We start from the raw sequence: 26948 nt of genomic DNA on the forward strand, positions 1-26948 counted from the left end.
CAGTGGGGTACCTCCAGTTAATGCTTCTTTGTACAGAACAGTGTTTCACCAAGCATCTAAATTACGTGGGCCCATTTCCTGTGAGTTCTCATCATCTCTGCTCTTCCTACCTATTGTATTTGAGATTCTGTTCCCATTTGTGTCCCTCCTCAGCTGTGACCACAGTATTGGTCCATTGTTCTGGTGGGGTGCATGGATGACCTGTCTGAAGGGAAACAAATCTGTAAGGGAGTGGACATGTGGTGTAGTGCTAGAGGGCCAGCCAAAGGGCGAATGAAGTGGAGTTTTGCTTAATCAGGATCTTATCTTCATAGCAGGGAAAGGAAAGTTTGAATCGAAAGAATGCTCAGGACTTTTAAATACACACACACACACACACACACACACACACACACGGGGGTGGGGCTGGGGTGGGCTTCAAAAGTTCATGGAAAAATGGAATGAAAAGATGACGGAGTTTTTCCACAAACTTTTTGTTGTTGTTGTGACAAATACACGTGTTTGATGAGCAAGGGGACAAAGACAAAGAAGGCGCTGTATACAGCTGGTATAGGTTGGAGGCTGGACCACCCCACCCCCCCGCCGCACAGAAACAGAGACAGACACAGTCTGCCCAGCAGAGCAGCCTGGTCCATATTCTGGGGCTGGTTACACTTGGTTGGTAGCTGAGAACCCACTGAGGGCCTTGTGCTGGACTGCAGAGGCCTGGGCACCTGGAGGTTCCCTGGTCTGAGGTTTCTGGTGATGGTTCCAGTGGTGGTGAGCTCTGGGCTCAGCTCAAGTCACTCACGGCCTTATGGGCAAACTCGCGCAGCACAAAAGTGGCCCGGTGCATGTCTGAGCTGTACTAACAGCTGCCTCAGCTCCTTCACAGGCTCCAGGAACTTGGGTTTTTGCTGCACAGCATAAAACCGATCTGGCCACTGGGGTAGGTGGGGATGGTGCAGTGGGCGTAGGCCACCACTGGAAAGAGCCACTTGTAGAACTGCTGCGTTTCCTTGATGAGGTCCAGGTGCAGCCTCTGGCTCTCCCCTTGGCAGCAGAGCATGCCATCCTCCTTGAGGGCAGTCTTCATGAACTTGTAATAGGATTCCTTGATAGGACTCTCAGTGAGGCTGTGGGGCCTGAATTGTCAGTGATGATAACATCATAGGCATCCTGATTCCTTTTCATGAACTCAAAACTATCACCCACATGAAGGGTCAGCTTTGAGCTGGAGTAGCCAACCGCCCTGCTTGGCAAGAACTTCTTAGTGATTTGAATGACATCCTAGTTAGATTCACATTGGAATGCGGTCTCCACTGAGGGGTGCTTCACCACTTCCCACAGAACACCCCCGTCCCTGCCCCCAATGATCAGCACCTTGCACAGGTTGGGGTGGATGCAGAAGGGCAGCTTGGCAAACATTTCTCGAAACAAGAATGCACGTCTTTCTGTGCACTGGATGATGCCGCCCAATACCAGCGGTTGCGGTAGGTCTTAACTGCGGAAGACAAGTTTGTCCAGGGAGCACTGAGGGTGCAGCAGCTGCTCCTCCTGCAATGACGAGGCCTGGCTGGGCCGCAGGCGTGGGTCTCAGGGAACCAGACTCGCCAATGGCGTCTGAGTAGGGGCGGCAGGCAGGGATCCATGGCATCTGGGAGGAGTGGTGTGGGGTCCTGGCGAAGGACTTCAGGTCACGCAGGGCCGCAGCACAACGGGACCCTTTCCACAAACTTTTTTGTAGAACCCTTGTGTATATTACATTGAAGTTTCTGGGTGGTGCAAACAGTTTGTACTAGACTATTAACCTAAAGATTTGGGACAGTGTCATGGAAGAAACACCTGGTGATCTGCTTTCGTAAAGAGTATAGCCAAGGAAACCTACTCCATGACGTGGGGTCATATATACATGTGAATTAGAACTGCATATCTGAGGACCACTAAGTGGTTTATTACTGCTGCTGTGCACAGTTTGAGTGTGAAAGAAGGGAAACAAGAGGCAAACTGATAAGATCCTCATTAATATTTTGTGCATCATACTAGGAGCTCTGGTAGCAGTTCGAAACTACCAGCCAGTTTCTTTAGAAACTGAAGAAACATGAGGCTTTCTGCTCCCATAAAGAGTTTCAGCCTTGGAAACCCTATGGAGGGTTGCAATGTGTCAGAACTGACTCCACAACACACTACCACCACCATTAGGGAGGTCACTTTGGCAGAGGGGAGGGTGCACTGAAGGAATTGAGGCAAAGAGGCCAGTGAAGACCAAGTTAAGAGTCCAACTGAGACAAGATGAGGCCCTGGACTAAGGAGGTGGGATGTGTGCAGTGAATATGGGACAGTTTTGATAGATGGAATTGATGAGATCTTTTGCCCCTGCCCTTAAGACATCCTAGTATGGTGCTGTAGGATCAGCACTAGACTGCTAACCACAAGGTTGGCTGTTCAAATCCACCAGCTGCTCCTTGGAAACCCTATACAGGATTGCTATGAATCAGAACTGACTCGACGGCGCTTAACAGCAACCTGGTCCTAGGACACCATGCCCAAGATATTTGGGTTTTGTGAATGATGGTGTCTTCAACTCAGTGTTAGTTATTTTCCAGATGGGGTAGGCTTGGCTTAGATATTGAGTGCCATCTGAGACCTGGTTAACTTACATTGCCTGTGGGCAGTTCTGGTTAAGACTTCCTATAGTTGGGTAAATGAGCTATTGTTCAGGAAAGAGGCCTCCTTGTCAGTAGGGATTAGTTGGCCACCTAGGGCTGAAATCTAGCTGGTAGGCACCATGAGAACAGATTGCATGTAGCTTGGCACCTATTCCCATCATGCCTCATTGGGCGCATTGCTGAATTCCTTGAATGCAGATTTTATAAACTGTAAAATGAAAACATAGCATACATATATATATATATAAAGGTACCCATAATGATACACAATCTGATGAATTATAAAATGAGTACACTGTGTGTTCAACACTTGGGATACCCTTGATAGCTTGTTATGCTCTATACCAATCTCTAATCCCTCTCCTAAACTCACTACTAATTCTCACATCTGATTCTAAACTTATATAAATATTTAATAAATGTACTCTTTGACTTTCTTTGTTCAAAATTGTGCTTGTGAGATTGATCCATATAGTATGTTTATTGTCATTGCTATATAGTATTCCATGGCAGGGATATAGCAGTTTAGTCATTTGATGCCAATATATGTTTATCTTGTTTGCAGATTATGCTTACAATGAATGGTATTTCTGTGAACATCCTTATATATGTCTTGTGAGATACGTATGCACGCATTTCTCCTAGTATATATCTAGGAAAGGAATTACTGAACCTTTACTGACCATGCAAAGGCTTTCAACTGTGTGGGTCATGACTAGCTGTGGACAGCATTGCAGAGAATGAGTATTCCAGAATGCATAATTGTGCTCATGAGGAGCCATAGACCAAGAGGCAGTTGTTTGAACAGAACAAGGGGAAAATGAATGGTTTAAAATTAGGGAAGGTGTGCACCAGGGTTGTACTTTTTACCATACTTACTCAACATGTATGCTGAGCAAATAATCCAAGAAACTGAATCATATGAAGAAGAATACGGCATCAGGATTGGAGGAAGACTCATTAACAACCTGCAATATGCAGACAATACAACTTTTCTAACTGAAAGGTAAGAGGTCTTAAAATACTGATGAAGCTCAAAGACCACAGTCTTCAGTACGGGTCTCACCTCAATGTAAAGAACACAAAAATCCACATCACTGGACCAATAGATAACATCATGAAAGTAGAGAAAAGATTGAAGTTGTCAAAGACTTCATTTTGTTTGCATCCACCATCAACACTTATGGAAGCTGCAGTCAAGAAACCAAACAACGGATTGCATTAGGCAAATCTGCTATAAAAGATCTGTTTAAAGTGTTCAAGAAGATGTCAGTTTGAGGACTAAGGTGCATCTGACCTAAACCATGGCATTTTCAATAGGTTCATATGCATGTGAAAGTTGTACAATGAATAAGGAAGACTGTAGAAGAATTCATGTATTTGAGTCATGGTGTTAGAGAAGAATAATGAAAGTACCATGGACTGCTAAAAGAACAAATAAATCTGTGTTGGAAAAAGTACAGCAAGAATGCTCTTTAGAAGCCAAGATGACAAAACTACATCTCATACTTTGGACACATTTTCCGGAGGAGCCAGTCTCTGAAGAAGAACAACAAGTGGAAGGTCCATGAAAAAGAGGAAGACCCCCAGTGAGATGAATTGGCACAGTGGCAGAAGCAATGGGTTCAAGCTTAACAAAGATTGTGAGGCTTGTGCAGGACCGGGTAGTGTTTCGTTCTATTGTGCATAAGGCTCTTGACAACAACAACAACTACTACAGGGTGTCCATGAGGACACTAATGGCATCGTGACAGCATAGTTCTAATGCCAACTATAGAGTATACGCTGGCTGGGGAGCGAATTGAGGCTGGGAAAGTGGCAATAAACTGGAGAAGCTGGTGGGGAGTCAGACAATGAACTACGGGATGATGCTGGAAATAGGTCCATGGGAAGGTGGTGGGGAGCTATAGGGTGGGAGGCCACGGTCAGAATGCAAAATGTGAGCTTTTCAGTGGTGAAGCTGCTAAAGGTGAGGAGACTACTTAGTTAACAAGCCAGACTGGTAAGACTTTAGACAAACAATCCAGGTCTGCTGTTTGCAGGGGCTGTATCATGATTTACTGTGGTAGAATTGGAAGTGGGAAGTGCTGGGGAGAGGAGAATGTCAGTTATAAATTGAATTATAAATATGTGTATCATTTCCAGTCACAGTCATGTTGTTATTGTTAAGTGCTGTCGAGTCAGTTCTGACTCATAGTGACCCTGTATAGGGTTTCCGAGTAGCGACTGGTTGGGTTGAGCTACTGACCTTGCAATTAGCAGTCCAGCGCTTATTCTACAGTCAAAGTTATATGGGATTGTTATTATAGGATGACTCTTTGGCCCCAAACAGAATTTGGTTTCAAGAGGTCAAACCTGACATCCATGCTTTTGTTGCCATAGACACAGGTCTGCCACAAGCTCATACTGGAATTATCTGGTTAGAATAGTTCTCATGTTTTAGAGACCCCAGCAGTCCTCTTTCAAGGAGCTCTAGTAGCATAGTGGGCTATGAATTGGGCTGATAATTGCAAAGTCAGCAGTTCAAATCTACCAGCTGCTCCATGGGAGAAAGATGGGGCTTTCTACTCCCATAAAGATTTATACCCCAGAAACCCTAGACAGGGTCACTATGAGTTGGAACCAACTCAATGGTGTACAACAAACAAGTCCTCTTTCAGTATAAACTCTCTGATGCCCTGTTCTGTGGGCATCTTTCAGGCAGCCTTGGCTTTCATTTAACCAATTTGCTGTGGATGTTGGGTGTCTTCAAGTCAGTTTTCAACTCATAGTGACCCCCCGTGACAGAATAAAACTGTGTCATAGGGTTGTTCGGGCTGTAATTTTTATGGGAGAACACTGGTACAATGCTTAAATGCTCTATGCATTTTCTTTAGGAAAAGCACTGAACTGCTAACCACAAGGTCAGCAGTTCAAGTCATCAGCTGCTCTGAGGGAGAAAGATGAGGTTTTCGGTTCCCACAAAGATTTACAGCAGGATTGTGGAAAGGTTTTGCCCCCAGACTACATAAGGCCCATAAAATCATTTGGTCTCGCCCTGTCAAGGCAACCGCAGTTTCAGACATCACATTGGTGATGGTGGTTATGTGCTGTGGAGTTGGTTCCGACTCATAGCGACCCTGTATAGGGTTTCCAAGGCTGTTTCTAAATCTTTATGTAAACAGAAAGCCTCATCTTTCTCCCACAGAACCTCTGGTAGTTTCAAACTAGCTGATCTTGAGGTTAGCAGCCAACTTGTATCCAATACACTACCAGAGCTCCTTGCCATCACGTTAGGGATGAATTGATTCAATGTTTCACCAAATATAATTTGTATGGCTCACGAGTGATATTATGAGTATCCAAATGGCCCTTGGCAGATTAAAGGCTCCCCACCCCTTTACAGCTTCTGGAAATCCTATTCAAGGCTCTGTAAGTCAGAACCGACTCAATGGCACTTAAGGACAACTGAAAGGTTCCTCTGGAGAAAGGTATGACAGTCTGCTTTTTCTTTTCTTCTTTTTAAAAAATCTTTTATTGTGAGTTGAGTGAAATTTTACAGAGCAGATAATTAGTTCTACATTGAACAAATCATATATGTGACTTCCCTACTATAATTCCAATCCTTTCCATGTATCATGAGTTAACAGTATTTACTTCTATTCACTTTATCTCTTGCATTCTTCCGTGTCTGCCACTACCGGCATCTTTCCTCTGCCAACCTCTCTTTTGTTATATATTGTCTGCCCTGTCACCCATGTTGATATGTGTCTATCCTCTAGCCCAAGGAGTTCTGGTAGTGTAGTGGTTACAAATCAGGCTGTGAACATTAAGATCAGCAGTTCGAAAATACCAGCCACTCCGTGGGAGAAAGATGAGGCTTTCTGCTCCTGTAAAGATTTATAGCTTCGGAAACCCTGTACAGGGTCGCTATGGGTTGGAACAAACTTGACAACACTTAACAACAACAACATCCTCTAGCCCACGAATAATTCCTCCTCCTTCCCATAACCATCATTGCTGTTAAGTGCCATCAAGTTGGTTCTGACTCAAGGTGACTCTGTATAGGGTTTCCAGGAGCAACTAGTAGGTTTGAATCACTGGCTTTGCAGTCGACTGTTTATCCAACAGTGCCATACCAGGATTATAGAATGTTTCTTTTATCAAGAATTTTTGTCAGCTTTTAATAAGGAATGGTTTCCCTAATAATAAATGACTTCCCTGTGGCACTGGAGACACATGTTTGTGGCTTTAATTATTTGAAGAGGTCATTGGCATTGTACAGCTGGGTGGATACTGTTTGTTAATCAGTTATATCCCCACAAGATAACTGCTATGTCCCCAGAGAAGACAATAGTGAAAATGTTTTGGTCCATAAATAGGTCACAGTATCTTTTAAAGAAAACAAAGGAAAATTTGAGCTACAAGGATTAAGATTGTTAACATTAACAGATGACAGCGGTGAATGAATTCTAATTGTGTTGTTTTTTTTTATAATTTATAAAATATTTTTAAAAACTTTTTATTGTGAATTAAGTGAACATTTACAGACAAAATCATCAGCTTTATAGTCAATAAATCATACACTGTTTCATCTAAATGAATATAATCCCCTCCTTGCAACAATTATCCTACTTCCTGTTGTTGCCCATTTACATCTTATATTTCATAAATGAACAAAGTAAAAATATTTGTTGCACAGATACAAAACAAAATAAATATATGCATTTAAACAGCACATTCTGTAAGCCAGCCTCCTGACCTCAGCCTAACAGACTTACTCAGTCCAGGGTATAGAGCCCAGTTGCTCTGTCTCTCCATGCCATTGCCTCTGCCCCATCTCTGCTGTCGCTGATTTTCTAGGTAGGGATCTTACACTTCACTCATGTTCCTCCTTTTAGTTTCATATCTTCTATGATTACAGTTTTGACAATCACAATTAATCCTGCTAACAATTACTCAAAATTGAATAATAAAATCATTTCAGCATCATTCCCCACCCACTTTCACCAGACCCATCTGGCAAAGAGGAAAACTATTTAGTGGAGATTCTACCTTATCCCATTCCTTCTGTAACTAAGCACACCCATGAAAGCTTGTAAGCTAGCCACTTCATGCCTTTATATCCCCCCTAGTTTTGATAGCCAATGTCTAGATTGCTCATCCCTATTAACCCAGTAAGTACACTAAGGAGACAAGCATGAACCTTGATATGAAGAATCTTCCATTCAGACTGGAATCTTGAGCAACTTCATCAATAAGCAAAAGTCGAGTTCATCAGATTGTAACAATTTATACTTGCTCATAGTATCAAACATTTTTATCTTCATCTGCTTGGGCTCTGGTCAGCTCAGCCTTAGCAATCCAAGGTAGGTCAAATGGGTATGATCAGCAAGTTTGGGAGTTCACACACACCTCCCTGCACTTCAGACCAGCTGGGCCCTTCACTCACAGCCATATCCCACAGGGGCTAGGTCAGTGCCCATGGGCTCAGGAGCTCACACAACTCCCTAAACTTCAGACCAGCCATCCTCTCATTTTGTCTCTCTCATCTTAAAGTCAACGAGTGCCAATGAAACACGCCCAAACTCAGTCTGTGTCTTCATTGCTGCATTTCCTCTACTTTGACTCACAGGTAGATGCAGGTGGTCACCAGCAAGCATACTAGACAACTCGTGGATTCCCTTTAACTTTCAGTCCTAGAAGGGATTTTTCCCTGATGGGCTGACTTTTCTTGCCTTGATGCTTTCAAAGTGAGCTGCTTGTTTGAAACGCAAAAAGCCAAACAGTCTGCTTTTATCAGCAGGTCTTTCTTTCAATAAGAATTGTCTGTTCACCCAGCAGTTCCAGTGTTGGTCTGCATGTCTTTTCAAATGCAAATGTCCCAACTCAGAAGGTTTTGGGTGGGACTCAGGATTCTATCTAAGGCCTCATATTCTACAAAGGTTTAACAAGAAGCCTATTTCTCTGAGTAAATTCTAACTCCCCTTTTAGTAAATCCAATTAGTTGTAGGTTGAAGATGGGTTTACAAGCTTTCTGTAATCATAATTCCCAATACTCATTTCTATCACACATGTATGTCTATTTTACAATAGTAGGCAGGGGAAACCAATATCCACAAGGCAGTTAAACACATGAAACTTTTTGTCCCTCCCTTACCCATTCAGCCTATGTCTCAATCCCTGTTTCTATTCACATAGCACTGTTGTTCCAAGGTCGTGTATATATCACCTTTAGCCCATGAATACCTCCCTGAGTCATCCCCATCTTCATTATTATCTGCCACCCTCCCTCTTCTTGTGTATTGCCCTTCCCCTTCTTGTATATTGCCCTGCCCATCACCCAAGCTAACATGTGTCTACCCTCTAGCAGTGAATTACTTTCCTCTTCTTCACACCCCTGGTAGCCATCAAAATATGTTTCTTTTAGTATGGAAACCTTTTCTTAAGCTTTTATAATAATGGTTTCATACAGTATTTGTCTGTTTGTGATTGATTAATTTCACTCAGCATAATGTCCTCTACATTCATCCATGTTATCAGGTGTTATGCAGATTCATTGTTATTCTTCAAGGTTGCATAGTATTCCATTGTGTGTCTGTACTAAAGCTTGTTTATCCACTCTTCCATTGATGGGCACTTAGGCTATCTCCATCTTTTTGCTATTGTGAGTAGTGATGTGATGAACATCAGTGTGCACATATCTACACAGTCTGCTGTTTTACACACTGTAAAAAAATGAGTTATGCTTAAAAATATCCTTGATGAAGCTGTAAAAATCATTAATTTTATTGAATCTTGATCCATGTATACAGTCTTTTTAGTATTCTGTGTGATGAAATGGGAAGCAATCAGGAGGAGTTCTGTTGCACACACATAGTGTGTCTTGAGGAAAAACACTCATACGGTTGAGTCGTAAGTCAGATTAACTGCTGTTTTATGCAGCAAGAGTTTTACTTGAAAAACAACTGAGAAACTGTAATTACTTATGCTGGATTACTTGGCAGATACATTTTGGAAAATAAATGAAGCGAGACTTTATTTTAAATTCCTTAAAAGTGTTACTTTAGGGGAAATAATTGACAGTATTTGTTGCCAGAAATAAAATCCAAGATTTCAAGAAAATCTTAAATTTTGGACAACTTGATGTCTGCACCTGGACCTTGTTAGTTTCACAATAGTTGAATACTTTCCCAATGAGATTGCTGGTGATGATAACAAATGGGAGTTTTTGATATTGTCTAATAAATTGTGTCAACATTTGGAATGTCTGTATAACTCAGTGAACCAATATTGCCGAAATGACCAGTGTGTAATGTTAACACTCATGTGTGAGGAAAAGATTCATTCAAAGTGTAAGATAGCCCAATGGATTTTAATGTAATAAAATATGAGACTTTCTGATATGGTTTCAGATTCCACATCATAATATTCTTTAAGAAACTAACACTGATTGAGTTGGTGTAGCATCAATGAAGAATATTCAAGTACCTAAAAAGGCTTTTAATTACTTTGCCCTTTACAGATCTGTGTAAGCCAGATATTCCTTTTTCATATATAAATGACCAAAAAAACATATCACAACGGATTGAATGTAGAAATATGTTTTAAGAATGTTTTCTATTGAACCAGACATTAAAGAAATTTGTAAACTTGTAAGATAATGTTGCTTTTCTCACTAGACTTTTTTTTTCCTTTGGAAAATATAGTTCTTTTTAATAAAAATATTATTTGTTTACTTGTTACAAATTAGCAATTTGAAATAAATGAGCAAATAATATATTTTTGTTTCTATTTAAATTTTGAACACAGTAAATATTGATAGATATGTTGTTTTTGTTATTATTATTAAGTGCCATTGAGTTGGTTCCAACCCATAATGACAGGGTTTCCTAGGAGCAGCTGGTGAGCTTGAAATGCTGACTTTTCAGTCCAGCTCATTAACCCACAACACCATGCCAGGACTCCATGTTGTGGTTAGGTGACGTGAAATATTGGTAGATATGTTGTTGCTACGTGCTGTGAGTCAGTTCATAGAGATCCTGGATGCGGTTTCTGAGGCTGCAAATCTTTATAGGAGTAGTAAGACTCATCTTTCTCCCGATGAGTAGCTGTTGGGGTTTGAACTGCTGACTTTCTGGTTAATCGTCCAGTGATTACTCTACAGCATTCTTATTGATAGATACTATCCACAATTAAAAAAAGAAAGAAAAAGAAAGCTCTGTGGGTCCTCAGTAATTTTTAAGAATGTAAAGAGGTCCTGAGGCCAAGAAGTTTGAAAATTAGTATTTTTAGTTTCAATTTTCAAATCTAAATCTTTGATCCATCTGAAATATATTTTGGTGTAATATTACAAGCAGCCTTCAAAATGTTCATGAAACCCCCTCATACCTTATTTTCAAGATGACTACCCAGTTGTCCCAGCTTCTTTTACTGACCAATCCATCTGTGCCTTAATGACTTGAAATGTCACCTTTATTTTTTAAGTTTCCATGTACATTGGTCTCTTTCTTTCCCATTGATCTGTATGTCTATTTTTTATGACCATACCACCATGATTTAGGTATTGTGGTTTCATTATATTTCATACCTGGTAGGATTAGTTCCCCTTCAAAACTTCTTTTTCAAAATTATATAGCTATTTTTTATTTTTTAATTTTTTTAATGAATTTTATGGTCAGTAAATCTGGTCACTCCTGACTTTCCCCCTTTTACCAAACAACAACAAAAAAATGTTGACATTTTTATTAGGATTGAGTGTTCAATTTATACATCAAATTTGGAAACATTGATTTATTTATAGTGTTGCAAGGAGCCCTGGTGATGCAGTGGTTAAGCACTTGGTGACTAACTGACAGATGGTAACGGTTTGAATCTACCAGTGGATCTGGAGATCTGCTCCTGTAAAGATTATAACCAGGAAGCCTATGGAGAAGTTCGACTCAGTCACATGGGCTCGATATGAGTTGAAAACTGACTTGACAGTATTTAATACAGCACACACTACAAGTGTGAATGGACAGAAGAGGAAATGAGTACTTCTGTTGTATAAGATGATATCCCTTTAGAACCTGCTCCAAAGAAGCAGTACTGCTTCGGTGGTAATGTTGGATCAAACAATCTCTAACAAAGACCTTTTTTAAAAAACAGAACTAAAAAAAAAAAAACCCACAAAAACAACCCACACATTTTGTTGTACTTTATTGAAAGTTTACATACCAATCAGTTTTCTAATCAATAGTTCATATTGTTCTATGATCTTGGTAAACCCTCACAATGGGTCAGCACACTCCCTATTTCCTCCCTTAGTTCTCCTGCTTCTGTTTGTCCAGTTTCCCTGTCTCTCCCTGTATTTTTATCTTTCATTTTGGGCAAATGTTGCCCTTTTGGTCTCATGTAGTTGTTTATTTTTCATGGGTCTTATTGTTTGTTTTTGAGTCCCGTCTATTATTTACCTGGAAGATGGTCTTCCAGACACTGGGAGTGTCTCCAGTTTCAAGTTAGAAGAGTGTCTCAGGGAAATAGTCTTGTGGGTTCCTCTAGTTTCTTTCAGACCTGGAGATCTGGTCTTTTTTTAAAAAAAGAAAAATATAATATTTTTTACCCATTCTAACTAGGACCTTCTACTGTGGTCTTGGTCAGAGCAGTCAGCAGTGGGAGCCAGGCACCATCTAGTTCTTCTGGTCTCAGGGTGTGGTTCATGTGGGTCTTTGGAACAAAACTTCTTCCTTTAGAGTTGTGACAATCGCAATTAGTCGTGATAACAATTGTTGTTGTCAGGTGCCATCGAGTCGGAACCGACTCATAGCGACCCCATGCACAGCAGAACCTCACTATTGCTGCCACACTTGACGCCATCAATGATGCCACCTGGCCAATCCATCTCGTTGGAGGTCTTCATCTTTTTCTCTGACCCTCCATCTTACCCAGCATGACATCCTTCTCCAGCGACTGTTCCCTCCTGACAATATGTCCAAAACAATTAATAATTACTCACTATTGAATCAAAAGAATTCTGTCTCTATTAACTTTTAACAGACCCGTCTAGACAAGATGAAAACTATTCATGGGGATTCTACCTTCCCCTGCTCACTCTGAAACTAAACTCTCTTTTGAAAACTTGTAAGCCAGCTACTTTGTGCCTTTATAGCCACCACCACCACCCCGTCATTTTAGGTAGCCAATGTCTAAGTTGCCCATCCCTATCAACCCTGTATACCAGGGGATAGATTGTATCCTTGATGTGAAGACTCCTTCCCTCTCAGTTGGTATTTTGAGCTACTACATCTATAAGTATAGGTCAAGTTCATCAAATTGTAGTGATTTTACACTTTCTGTATCAAATTTTTTTATCTTCCTCTAGTTGAGCTTCTGGTCATCAAGTCATCAAAGCTAGGTCAAATGGGTGCTATTTGCAACCTTGGGCATTCTTGTGCATCTCCCCCCAACTTCATATCAGCTGGACACTTCACTCTCAGCTCTAGCTCTCCATGGCTAAGTCAATACCCATGGGCTCAAGAGTTTCCAATTCTCCCCAAACTTCGGACCAACCAGTCCTTCTTCTTCTCTCTCTCATCTTGAGGTCAACGGTAGTCTATGGAATGTGGTCAAACTCAGCCCATATCTTCATTGATGCCTTTCCCCCACTTCCATTCAAATGTAGAACAACACGGTCACCAGCAAACTTACATGCCTGCTCATGTGTTCCCTTTGAGATTCAGTCTTGGAGAGGGATTTGTCTTGAAGGGACTTGATTGCTTGCCTTGATGGTTCCCCAGCAAGCAGCTTGCCTACTCTTGTAATAGCCAAACAGACAGGCATTTTTATTTTTGATTTGTTTTTTCCTGCTGGTCTTTCTTTCAGGAAATATCTTCTGTTTCTCTAGCTGATCTGGGTTGGTCTGCATGTCCTTTCCAGCAGGACTGTCCCACCTCTTCAGCACTGATTCTTTAACTGTGATCCTAGTTAGCCCCTTGGGTTTGTTGAGCTTAGCGACTCAGGCTGACTTCTTTGCCTGCTATTCCTGCCAGTCCTCTGCCTGGAACAAGCTGAGGGCTGATTGCTGGTCACTGTTCTTCTGACACCACTCTGAGCTCATGTGTGCTAGTAGAAATGTGTTCCACAGGGGTTTAAATGGATGATATTTTGGAAGGCCCTTTCTCTGAGGTGCCCCTGGGCAGACTTGAGCCATCAACCTTTTGCTAGCAGTCAAGTGTTTAACCATTTGCTCCACCCACAGACTCCTTTCTTCTGTCAGGGGCACCTTTTCTGGGAAACTAGAGTTGGCCCATCAGTCCCAAGGGTGTAAGTACCAGGCTCCAAGCTCTTCTCTTTGCAACTTTTCTCATCCTATCGCCCATGACTGTTGAGTTGATTCCAACTCTCTGTGACCCTATAGAACAGAGTAGAATTGCCCCATAGGCTTTCCAAGGCTGGAATGTTCAAGGAGGAGTCCTAGTATGACATTGTAGGATAAGCACTGAACTGCTAACTGCAAGGTCGGAGTTCAAACCCACCAGCCCAGCCACTCCTTGGACACCCTATACAGGGTCACTATGAGTCATAACCAACTCAACAACACTTAACAACAGCAACAACAACAAGCTTTAAGGAAGCCATGTCTTTTCCCCATAGAGTGGTGGGGGTGTTTGAACCCTCAACCTTTGGGTTGGCAGCTGAGAGCACTTTAATTACTGTGCCATCAGGGCTCCTCACTCCACAGAGACCATGAAATCATAACTGGTGTGTTTTTCCTTGCCTTCCAGTGCAAGAAGAAAGCCACTTAATTTCTGTCTGTCTTTTGCTGTGTTTTTCCTCTCTAAACTAGCTACCAGGACCACGGCAATAACAGAATTCAACTTTGAAAGTGGCCAGCATGAGCAGCCTGCAGTGTCCTGATAACCACAACACTTTAAACTGATTACAGCTTGCTTCTTTATCTACGCAGGTTCCATGAGAAGTGAGTGGCGACCTACTGCTTTGGCAGTCACCCCGGTGAATGAGGGATGGTCACTGATAACTTCACAGCCACTTTTCTGACTTTGCTCAGCATTGCTGCTTGTGATAGTCCCTAAGTGGGGTGTGTTCATACATACAGTGGGCAAAGGTGGTGCTTTGGGTGTGATAAAAAATCAATTTAACATAGGGATATACAAGTAAATATATACATAATACAAATTTACATCTTAATGTATAAAATATGAGTTCAGTATTATATGAATATGTATATCCACAGATGCTCTTTTAAAATATATATATACATGCACATGCATATATGTTCCTCAGTGGGGAACTCAGTCAAAATTTTTCAGATACTCTGTTCTGTTGAAAACTTCTCCTTCTCAGATGTACTAAATATGCATCAACTACAGTGACACTCTGCTTTAGCACGAGGGATTCTCCAGCAGTCTACAGATTTGTACTACGCATGTTGCCATCTACCCAAAGAGACTACAAAAGAGACGAAAGTGACTGAGCCATCATTTCTATCCTTAATGGAACTTGAATTCTACCTTTGATGGGACTTTCTGGCTTGTTTAAGGAGCCCTGTTGCTGCAGTGGGTCAGCAGTTCAAACCTACCAGGTGCTCCCTGGGAGAAAGAGGAGGCTGTCTACCCCCATAAAGACTTACAGTCTCAGAAACCCTATGGGGCAGTTCTACTTTACAGGGTCCCTATGAGTTGGAATGGAATTCCGTGGCAGTGGGTTGGCAGTAAGTAGTTAGTTGACTATATATATTTGATAGACAAAGAGAAAACATTCACCTCGTGCGCTTTAAAAATCAACGTAAGAAGCAGAACAGCTGCATATTTTGATTACAGAAGAGAAGAAAGTTATGGGGCGAGAAAACCAGTAAATGAGTGAGAGTGGAAGCAAATAGAAAAGGTGAACTGCTGAGAGACGCAGACTGTGAAGGGAAAGGAGGGGCTGACAGTAGGAGTTAGTGTGGAGGGAAAGAAGAGGGGAGAGGGGGAAGAATGTACAGGAGGGGTGAGCTAGACCAGCCATTCTCACAGGGTATCCACAGGTCTCGAGACATCCAAGACCCTTTCATGGGCCAGCAAGGACAAAGCTTTCTTCATAATAACACTAAGATGTTCATTGTTGGCATTCTTTTCTATGCTCATTCTTTCGTGAAAGTCCAGTGGCAACAGTACAGCATATTAAAGTAGAAAAAAGAAAATGAATGGAAGACAATGCCTTCTCACTAAATTTTGTCTTGTTCTGTTTAGAAAATTATGTTGTAGTAAATTGCCATCAAGTTATCTCTCACAATGGCAACCCCAGGTTCAACAGAAGGCAATGCCGTCTGGTCTTGTGCCACCTTCGTCATCCTTATGCATTCTTTGATGGTAACATGTAATGAGTTTGTTATTGGTATTTTTAAATGGATTAATAGATTTTTTTCATTCTTCATTCTAATTTATAATATGTAAATATTACATGAATGTATTTAAAATATGAAGAAAAGCCTTTTGAGGTCCTCAATGATTTTTTTAAGGGAAATCTGGTGGTGCAACACTTAAGCACTGGACTGCGAACCAAAAGGTTGGAGGTTCAAATACATCCAGCAGCTCTGTGAGAGAAAGACCTAGCATGCTTCCATAAAGATCACATCCAAGAAGATCCTATGAGGCAGTTCTACTCTGTCACATGGGGTTGCTTTGAGTCGGCATTGATTCAATGGCACCCAAAAGCTACAACAATTTTGAACAATGGAAAGGACTCCTGGGACTAAAGAGTTCAAGAACCACTGAGGTGGTCAGAGGGTGTTGAGCAAGTGAGAGGGTGTGTTCGGGTCAGGTCAGGTAGGCAAGTCTGTAAAGCAAGAAGGTAATATTTGTCAATGGTGCAGTGTCCCCTGAGTTTGGTTTTGACAGTACCCATTTCTGCTTCCTCTGGAGTCCTAGTGTGGTGCTATAGAATAAGCATTGGACCACAGGTTGGTTTGAACTGCAATATCGGCAGTTCAAACTTACCAGCTGCTCCTTGGAAACTTTATGAGTTGCTATGAGTTGGAACCGACTTGATGGCACTTAACAATATTATAATGATACAGTAATGTTCTTTTTTGTCTGAACTGATTCTATTATCAGTATAAATAATCAAATCATCAGCCCATTTGGCTCTTAATTATGATGTGAGTTTTGTGGGACAGTCCACATTTCTATATTCGGCCTTGCTGTCGTATGAATATAAAATTATCCCTATTGAAACAGTTTTTGTTTCAGAAAATAGATCACTGTTGGTTTGAGTCTATAAATTTGGAGATTCTACATATAAATATATATATTTTAAATCATATTTTATTATGTTTCTGGTGAAAGTTTGCACAGCAATTTTAGTTACCATTTGACAATTTCTATATAAATTGTTCCATGACATTGTTGTTAAGTGCTGTTGAGTTGGTTCCAACTCACATAGTGACCCTGTAAAGGGTTTCTGAGGAGTGATGGTGAATCTGAACCCCTGATCTTGCAGTTCAAACTGACATTGTGGTCCAGGGCTTATCCTACAGCATCACACCAGGACTCAGGGACATTGTTGTTGTTGTTGTTATGTGCCATCAAGTCAGTTCTGACTCAAAGCAACCCTGTACAGTGTTTCCTAGGCTGTACATCTTTACGGGAGCAGAGAGCCTCATCTTTCTCCTGCAGAACAGCTGGTAGTTTCGAACTGCTGACCTTGTGGTTTGCAGCCTGATTCGTAACCACTACGCTACCAGAGTGACCATTTAATTGTGTTCTGTTTGCTCCATTTCTACATAAATATTTTTAACTTCAGGTAACTTTTTACTTTGGAATGATTTGAGATTTACAGAATGGACTCAATGGCACTTAACAACATTAACAACAAGACTTTACTTGGAGTCCTGGTGTGGTACTATAGGATAAGCATTCGACCCGAAGGTTGGCTGAAACTGCACGGTTGGCGGTTCAAACTCACCAGCTGCTCATCAGAAATCCTATATAGGGTGGCTATGAGTCCAGAATTGACTCGATGGCACTCAACAATAACAACAAAGACTTTACTTGTCTGGCAGAATAGTGGGTTGCACATTGAGCTGCTAACTGCAAGATCAGCAGTTTGAATCTACCAATCAGGTGGATTCAAACAGGAGAAAGATGAGGCTTTCTGCTCCTGTAAACATTTGCAGCCTCAGAAACCCTGTATAGGGTCGCTATGAGTGGTAACTGACTCCATGGCACAGAACCACCACCACCACCAAAGATTTACAGCCTTGGAAACCCCAGACAGGCCCTCTGTGAATTGGAACTGACTTGACAGCGTGTAGCAACAGCAGCAGACTTTACTTGGGAGTGCGGTGGTTCTAGAAGATAAGCACTGGACTGGGAACCACAAGGCTGACGGTTCGAGTCCACCAGCTGCACCACAGGAGAAAGATGAAGCTTTCTTATCTAGCAAAGATTTACGGCCTCAGCAATCCTTTACAGGGTCATTGTGAGTCGCAATTGACTTGACAGCGTTTAACAACAACAGACTTGGTTTCTCTAGTGTTTTCATTAGGGTCTTCTTTTTGTTCTAGGAGCCAAAGCAGGGACCACATTGTGTTTAGTAAACGTGTCTCCTCAGTCTCCCCATGTCTGTGACAATTTCTCAGTCTTTCCTTGTTTTTTGTTTTTAATGACCTTGACATTCATAAGGCACACTGGCCAGGTACATTGTAAGATCTCCCCTAATCCTTGGAGGCCAAGATGGCTAAGCTTCGTCTCTCATACTTTGGACATATTGTCTGGAGGGAACAGTCGCTGGAGAAGGATGTCATGCTGGGTAAGGTGGAGGGTCAGAGAAAAGGGGAAGACCCCCAACGAGATGGATTGGCCAGGTGGCATCATTGATGGACTCAAGTGTGGCAGCAGTAGTGAGGTTGGCCCAGGATCAGACATTGTTTCGTTCTGCTGTGCACGGGGTTGCTATGAGTCGGTTCTGACTCAACAACAACAACAACAGTCCAGATTCATTTGCTCTTTTCCTCATGATTAGCCTGGAGCTGTGGAGTTTTAAAAGAATACAGTAGAGATGCCTCACATCTTATCAAGAGGTAGGAGACATGTGATGCTAACCTTCATCACTTGGTTGAGGTAATGTTTGCCAGGTTACCTCACTGTAAATAGTAGAGTTACTATTTTCTTACTCTGTTTTTTGGGAAGAGGAGCTTAACAGGGGTTAAGCACTTGGCTGTCAACCAAAAGGTCAGCAGTTCAAACTCACTAGTGGCTCCACAGGAGAAAGTTGTGGCAGTGTGCTCTTGTAAAGATAAGAGCCTTGGAAACCCAGTTCTACTCTGTACTGTAAGTTAGAGTCACCTACAAGGCAATGGGTTATTTTGTTTCTTCTTTGGAAATAAGCTGCTAAGTCTACTTCACCTTCATGGGATAAAGTGTGAGAACTGATTCTGCCTTCTGTAAAGGAAGACTAGCTACATGTCAGTTGGAATTCTACTGTATAAAAGATTTCTCCTCTCCTTTTTAGTCATCTATTCAGTCATTTAGGAGTCCTGGTGTGGTGTTGTGGTTTGAACCACAAGGTCGGGAGTTCAATCTCACCAGTCGCTCCTCAGAAATTCTATACAGGGTTGCTATGGGTTGAAACCAACTCAATGGCACTTAACAGCAACAACAACAGTTCAATCATTTAGGAGTCCTAGTGTGGTGCTGTGGGATAAAGCATTGCACTGCAAGGTCGGTTTGAGCCACAAGATTGGCGGTTCAAATCCACCAGCTGCTCCTAGGAAACTCTTTAAAGGGTCACTATGAGTTGGACCGATTTGATGGCACTTAACAACAACAACAACAGTGTGGTGCTGTGGGATAAAGCATTGCACTGCAAGGTCGGTTTGAGCCACAAGATTGGCGGTTCAAATCCACCAGCTGCTCCTAGGAAACTCTTTAAAGGGTCACTATGAGTTGGACCGATTTGATGGCACTTAACAACAACAAAAACTACAACATTTAATCATTTGTATATATTGGTCTGGCCTCATATATAATTATTTTATACTTTGGGTTATGATCCAATACTATGTTATTTATTTTGCTGATCAAATTGTTCCATCTTTAACTATTGGGGCTCTTTCAGGTTGTTCCATGTCCCTTTGGTAGGTCTCCATCCTTTTGTTTTCTGAGCAGTTTTTTACTTTCTCATACTACAAGGAGCTCTGATAGTGTAGTGATTATAAATCAGGCTGCTAATCTCACGGTCAGCAGTTCGAAATTACCAGCTGTTTCATGGGAGAAAGATGGGGCTTTCTGCTCTGGTAAAGATTTACAGCCTCGGAAACCCTGTACAGGGTCTCTGTGAGTCGGAACCGACTCCATGGGGCATAACAACAACAACAACTACAAGATACTCCAGGCTTTGTATTTGCCTGACTTGACAATCTGCTCCCGTTACAGCCTAGGAAACCTTATAGGGTAGTTCTGCTGTATTCTGTAGAGCTGCGAGTCCGAATCAGCTCCAGGCCACACAACAATAACAGTTCTAGAATCAGAGTCCCTGGGTGGTACACAGGGTTGATTGCTAAATGGAAAGGTTGGAGGTTCAGGTCCACCCAAAGACACCTCAGAGGAAATGCCTGGCAATCTAATTCCATGACATCACTGGTGAAAAATCAGTCTTTGTAAATTCTATGGGGCACAGTTTTACTTTGACACACATGGGTTCCCTATGAGTCAGAATTGACTTGATGGCACCCGTAACTAGTAATCTTCAAATCAACCATCGTCAAATGAACCTATTAGAGGATGGAATTTATAAACCAAGGTCTGGCACTGGGTGAGCTTGTTGCTACTGGAATGCCATTGTTTCTGGGTCACCTTAGCAGGCAGAGCCAGACAACCTGATTCTCAAATAGATGCATATATTGTAACTGTTTCTTTATCTATCCATCTGTTGGCATATTGAGCCAAACTTGGTAAATAGCCTAGCTATTTGTTTATGTTCTTTTTCAGCCCATGGTCCAGGTATAATAACTAGGTTCACCTCTCTTTTGCAGATTCCAGATATTTCTCTATTTTATATGTGCCTTCCAGAACATTTCTTGCGGCATCCACTACTTGGCTTCTGTGTTCATGGCGGCAACGCCCCAGTATGCCTGCCGACCCCCAGGCAACGTGAGTCGAGTTCTTTTCCACAATGCCTCTACTTCGAGGCTGGAGGACATCTGGGCCCTGATGTTGCCAGGCCAGGAAGGTCACATTGCTGTGCAGCTGCAGGACGGTGTGGTCTGGGAGCTCACTGGGTGTCGTAGGTCCTGGAGGCAGGACACCCTACACCTGGAGTATGAATACAGTGGCAGGAAGCATGACTTCCCTTGCTCAGATGGTTACATCTATGACCAGAGCAAGTGGGAAAGCACCGTGGTGACCCAGTGGGATCTGGTCTGTCACCGAGAATGGCTCACAAAACTGATTCAGCCTGTGTTTATGTTTGGCGTTCTACTGGGAGCAGTGATTTTCGGCTGCCTTTCTGACAGGTAAAATGGAATGTTTAACACTGTTGAATCATTCTGGGGTTCATTTTCCTATCTGCTTTTCTTAGGAGATAGGAGCTTATGTCCAAAACTTCTGTCAGTTTCATTCAAAATCCACTATCAGTGAGTCAACTCCTAGAGACCATGGTTTCCAAGATTGTAAAATGTTTATAGGAGCAGAAGGTCTCATCTTTCTCCCAAGGAGTGGCTGGTGGGTTTGAACTGCTGACCTTGTGGTTAAGCAGCCCAGTGCTTTGCTTACAGTGCCACCAGGGCTCCTTAAGCAGCTTCATACTCCTTTGTAAATACTTACCTCTTCTTTGTCCATGAACTAAGCAGTTAGAGTTGACTCAGTTCTGATTCATGACAACCCCATGTGTGTCAGAATAGAACTGTGCACCGTAGGTTTTCTCATGGCTGAGTTTTTGGAAATAGAGCACCAGCCTTTTCTTCTGAGAAGCTGCTACATAGACTTGAACCTCCGACTTTTTGGTTAGTAGCTCAGTGCATTAACCATTTACAGAGCCCAAGGACTCTTGCCAATTTTTTTTAGTGAGGTAAAATAACATAGTGCTGAGAGGATGGATTCTGAAGCCAGTTGGATCTGGGTTTAAATGCCGATTCTACCACTTAATGACTACAGATTCTGGGCAAATTGTATAGAAAGTCCGCAGGAGTTGCTACCATGAGTTACTGCCTGGGTGGCACCAGTCCTTGTGAAGCCACTGTTTCACAGACTTGCTGTTTCCGAGGTGACTTCTGACCTGAAGTAGTGATATCTATACAACTGTGGGTTGACATATCAGGGATATTCTTAAAGATGTGTATTGAAATGAACTCTTAAAGTTTATCTTGCAAGCACATGGACCACACTTTAAATACTTGTGCTTTTAGAGTGATTTTTCTGGTTTGCCTAGTGCTACATTTTACTGGCATGTGCTGGGCACTTTTGATCAAAAGGCAAGAGGAAAGGTCAAGAATCTCTGCCCTTGGGTAGTCTAGTTGTTGTTGTTGTTAAGTACTGTGGAGTCGGTTCCGACTCATAGCGACCCTGTACGGGGTTTCCGAGGCTGTAAATCTTTACGGGAGCAGAAAACCTCATCTTTCTCCCACAGAATGGCTGGTAGTTTCGAACTGTGTGTCCAAAGAAAACTTATAAGACACTGTTGCAGCCAGGGCTGCACCAGAAGTGAACACAGTAGGATGGGAATATGGAAGCCTGAGGGAAGTGTGCCTAGGTTTTCATGAGGGATTTAGGTTGCTCTTCCCTTTACAACCTGCATCCCATCAGGAGGTGGCATTGGAATGATGAAATCGGAACCAAAATGGAGTCTCGTTATTTAGTGATTAAAATTGTATTCATTGTTTAAGAATCCTCTCTGCAATGGAGAAGAAAATCTTTTTCTTCTGAGATGGGTGGAAGTTACTGGCAGTGGGGAGAGGGACTGAATTTGCCTTTTTGGAACAAGGTAGAAAGTCTGAGGTGTGGGATGGTGGTGGTTGTGTTCTGTCAAGGATTTCCGAGCCACTTCAGGGAGGCTGCAGTGATGGTGTCATTGTACCCTTCTGCACTGGGAGTCCCTGGATTGCAGATGAGATCTGTTCCTAAGTTTCCTTTTCAGTAGAATTTGTAGGTGATTTGGAACAGGTGCATAGGATTCTCATTTAGGCTTACTTGAATGTAAGAAAAGGCTCCGAGCCTTTTCAATGATTTAAAAGCTGCACGTGCACCAAGTGAAGGTGATTGTGATGAAGAATTTGTTGTCTCAGTTTTAACTACCTGTCTTAATTTTCTGGGGCTCTAATAACAAATTATCACAAACGAAGGTAACTTAAAGCAACAGAAATTTATTTTCTCGTGGTTCTAGATGAAGGCTGGAAATCTCAATTGAGGTTGTCGGCACTCTTCCTCAACGGTTGTTCAAAAGGGTGATTCCCCTCAACTACTCTAAGGGAAGATCATTCCTTGTCTCTTTCAACTTCTGGTAGTCCAGCTGTTGTTGGCGTTGGCAGTACAACTTCAATCTCTCCCTTCATCCATCTTCATTTGGCCTTCTTCCCTCTGCGTCTGTCTGTCTCTTCTTTTTATTTTATAAGGGAGACAAGCCATATTGGATTAGGGCACACCCTACTTAAAGATGGCCTCATGAAAACTAATTATATACAAAAAGACTTTTCAAATAAGGTCCTATTCACAGATTCAGGGATTAGGCTTTCAATATATCTTTTTTTTGAGGACACAAACACTCCATAAGAATTTCATATTTTAAAAAGTAAAAGTAAATCAAATCTTGTTTGGTGTGTCTTGGTTAATTGCTTTCTCCTTTCAGGATGACACTTATCATCTTTCCTTCCTGGCCACTTAAGTCCTCTACTTACTGCTGCATAATGGCAGGACACCAGCACATGGGACATGAATATCTATGATAGGGAATCACTTCTGACCTTTGACATCTTTTCTGATGTACTATTTCATCTTCTAGTCTGATATTAAGGAGCTTTGGTAGCATAGTGGTTATGAATTGGGCTGTGAACAAGGTCAGCAGTTCGAGACCACCAGCTGTTCCATGGGAGAAAGATAAGGCATTCTGCTCCTGTAAAGATTTACAGCCTCAGAAATCCTGTACAGAAATCCGTATGAGTCGGAACCGACTCCATGGCACACAGCCACCACCAGTCTGATATTGATGTTGTTAATGCCATCAAGTCTATAGAAGGTTTCAGAGGAGTGGCTGGTGGATTTGAACCACAAACCTTGCAGTTTACCATCCAGTCTTATTCTACAGTGGCACACACACTGTATTCTGATACAGAACCTGAAAAGCTATTGTAGTAATTAGCTTTAAGATGTTTAAAGGAAATTGTAGTTGGGTGCTGTCGAGATGATTCCTACTCATCGTGACTCAGGTGAATTGTGACAGGAGAAGTGCCCCAAAGAGTTTTATTGGTTGTCATCTTTTGCACCGTCTTTTTCTGGCAGAGCCTCTGGGTAGGGTCGAGTTGCTAACTTTTTGGTTAGTAATGGAGCATTTAATTGTTGTACCATCAGGGTTCTTGAGACGAAATTCGGTACTAAATATTTGAAGGTTTGGCTTTAAGAGGTAGAAAGGTGAAGACAGAGGGGATACCAAGAAAGCTTCTGGTTGGAAACAGTCTCAGTGTGTATGCTGACTGCCACCTTTTGCCTTGTTTCTACCTGGGAACAGGAGTATGAGGAGATTTGGCTGAGAGTCAGTGGCCAGAGAACTGTGGCACTGTGGTAGGCCACTTAACGCTCTCGTGTGGGCAAGTTGTTGTTGTTGTTAGTGCCTTAGAGTCGGTTCCAACTCATAGCGACCCTGTATAGGGTTTCCTAGGAACTGCTGGTAAGTTTGAACCACCTACCTTGCAGTTCAAACAGACCCTGTTGTCCAGTGCATTATCTTACAGCGCCACCTTGTGTTGTTAAGTGCCTTAGAGTCGGTTCCAACTCATAGCGATCCTGTATAGGGTTTCCGAGGAGCAGCTGCTGAATTTGAACCACTGACCTAGAGGTTCAAACCTACGTTGCAGTCCAGTGTATTAACCCACAGCGCCACATCAGGATTCCACCAAGTTAGGAAGTAGGAAATTCACACACTCTAGCTAGACCTGACCTCTGGTAGTTTAGTGGTTACAAGTCAGGCTGTTAACCTCATGGTCCGCAGTTCGAAACTACCAGCAGTTCAGCGGTAGAAAGATGAGGCTTTGTGCTCCCACTTCAGAAACCCTATACAGGGTCGCTATGAGTCAGAACCAACTCCCGATTCCATGGCACATAACCACCACCAGGCAGAAAGGAGTCCTAGTGTGACGCTCTAGGATAATGCGCTGGACCATAAGGTCAGCTTGAACCACAAGGTGAGTGATTCAAATCCACCAGCAGCTTCTAGGAAACCCAATACAGGGTCGCTATGGGTCAGAACTGATTCAACAGCAGTTAACGACAACAGCAGACAGAAACCCGGAAATGGAAGGAAAGGTGTTAGTAAATGAGTTCCTGGAAGCATGGGCAGGCCTTAGAGAATGTAATTTAAAGTCAGTACTTGTGTTGGTTTTCATTAAGTCTGATGGTAGGAGTTCATTAATTAAGGATCCATTTTCTCTCTGTAAAATACACAATTACACCTAGTTATTTGAATTTCCTGAACTTTTTCAAGTTATATTCTATTTGAATATTAAATTAATATGGTTAATATTTCATAGATCTCTTCAGTATATCCATCTATTCTTGTTATAAAACAAAACCAGATTGTTGTTGGTAAGTGCTATAAAGTTGATCCTGTCTCATAGTCACCCTGTCTAGGGTTTCTGAGGAGCAGCTGGTGAGTTTGAACCACCAACTTTGTGAATCAAATCAACCTTGTTGTCCAGAATTTAGAATGAGTGAAATTCTCTCCTGATGTGGCACTGTAGGGATTATCACTGGACTGCAAAGCACAAGTTTGGTAGTTCAAATCCTACACGGGGTCACTATGAGTTGGAATCGCCTCCATGGCAATCAAATTCTCTCTTTAAATTAATTAAATATTTGGTGACCTATGTTGTTTGAGTCAAGACTTTTGGTGATATCATATGATAATTATAGGCATTACAGGATTAAGAACAAAACAAAGAAAAAACAGCCTTCTGGTACCTAGGAATTACTTAATATTGATTTAATAAATGAATTATTGATCTTTAAACTCAAAATTATAAATGAACAGTTAGGTAGAGAGTAGAAAACAGGGCACAATGTAGCTGAAGATAGAAAGCTGTTGGACCGTTACAGTATCCTTATGAAATCTTTATAATATTTACTACAGGTTTCTTCCCTTAATCTTGAGAAAATTATTTTAGAATGTTTTAGATTTTATGTTAAGACAAACCCAGGTGGCTTCTCATAGGTGTCATGTCTTACTATTTTCCCTTAGCAGGCTATTGCATAAATTATCACCTGCGCTTTTTCTGGTGAAATGTGTTGAATGCTTGATACTTGAAACTAAAAATATTTGTAATTATATTATGCTATATGACAAAAGCAGAATATTAATAACGGTCTTTAAAAGAAGATCAGAATATTTCATGGATATAAAATTTAGTTTCTTTATTTTAAACTTAGTATGTAAAATAATTTATTTAACACCTAGTATACACCAATCATTCTGTTAATTTTTTTTGAAGTCCCTGAGAAGTTATAAAGGTATCCTTATGACTCACTCGTTAAGGGTTCAAGTGTTAAGTAGAAGATTGGCTGTTCGAAACCACTAGCTTCATGGGTAAAAGACGTTGTCTGCTTTCATAAAGATTACAGCCTTGGAAACCCTGGGCAGTTCTACTTTGTCCTGTAGGGTTCCCGTGAGTTAGAATTGACTCAGTGGCAATGGGTTTGAGTTTTGGGAAGAAGTTACAACCACAAACCAGAACTCATTATTAATATGTAGCTCTAAACAACATCACTTGAGGGGTCAAAATTAACCAAACAAACAAACAAAAGCACATCTCAGGGAAAGAAAACAGTTTAATGTGGTCCCAGGCTGGCAGTGACATTAGGGTTTTGGAAGAATGAGGTTAGCCTCCTCTCTGGAGGATCTTGTAGTTGAGAGACATGGTCCTCCATGGGTCTATTGTATTCTCCTACCCACCTGGCTGGGTTAGCCAAGACTGCAAGTCTCTGATATCTTTACCGTGTGCCATTTCTCACGGCTGTTTATATAACTGCTGTGTTGTTAGGTCGTAGTGACCTTATGGACAACAGAAGGAAACACTGTCCAGGCTCACAACATCCTCACAATTGTTGCTGCCACTGTGTCAATCCATTTTTTTTTTTT

At 41.8% G+C, this 26948-nt stretch overlaps 1 protein-coding gene and 1 pseudogene across 1 annotated transcript in view; one reads left to right on the forward strand and one right to left on the reverse strand.

The window, feature by feature from the left end:
* Window positions 1–868: 868 nt before the first annotated feature.
* On the reverse strand, window positions 869–15754 carry LOC102840407 (annotated as a pseudogene).
* Window positions 15755–15901: 147 nt separating this feature from the next.
* The window catches only part of SLC22A16 (solute carrier family 22 (organic cation/carnitine transporter), member 16), a 61260-nt gene continuing 50213 nt past the window's right edge, over window positions 15902–26948 (forward strand). The window contains exons 1-2 of the mRNA XM_006839987.1: window positions 15902–15986; window positions 20625–21123. Of these exons, the coding sequence (XP_006840050.1) occupies window positions 15902–15986; window positions 20625–21123 (584 nt within the window). The remainder of the gene's footprint in view (window positions 15987–20624; window positions 21124–26948) is intronic.

Source organism: Chrysochloris asiatica, unplaced genomic scaffold (genome assembly GCF_000296735.1).
Source record: "Chrysochloris asiatica unplaced genomic scaffold, ChrAsi1.0 scaffold00027, whole genome shotgun sequence".
In the NCBI taxonomy this organism is placed as follows: Eukaryota; Metazoa; Chordata; class Mammalia; order Afrosoricida; family Chrysochloridae; genus Chrysochloris; species Chrysochloris asiatica.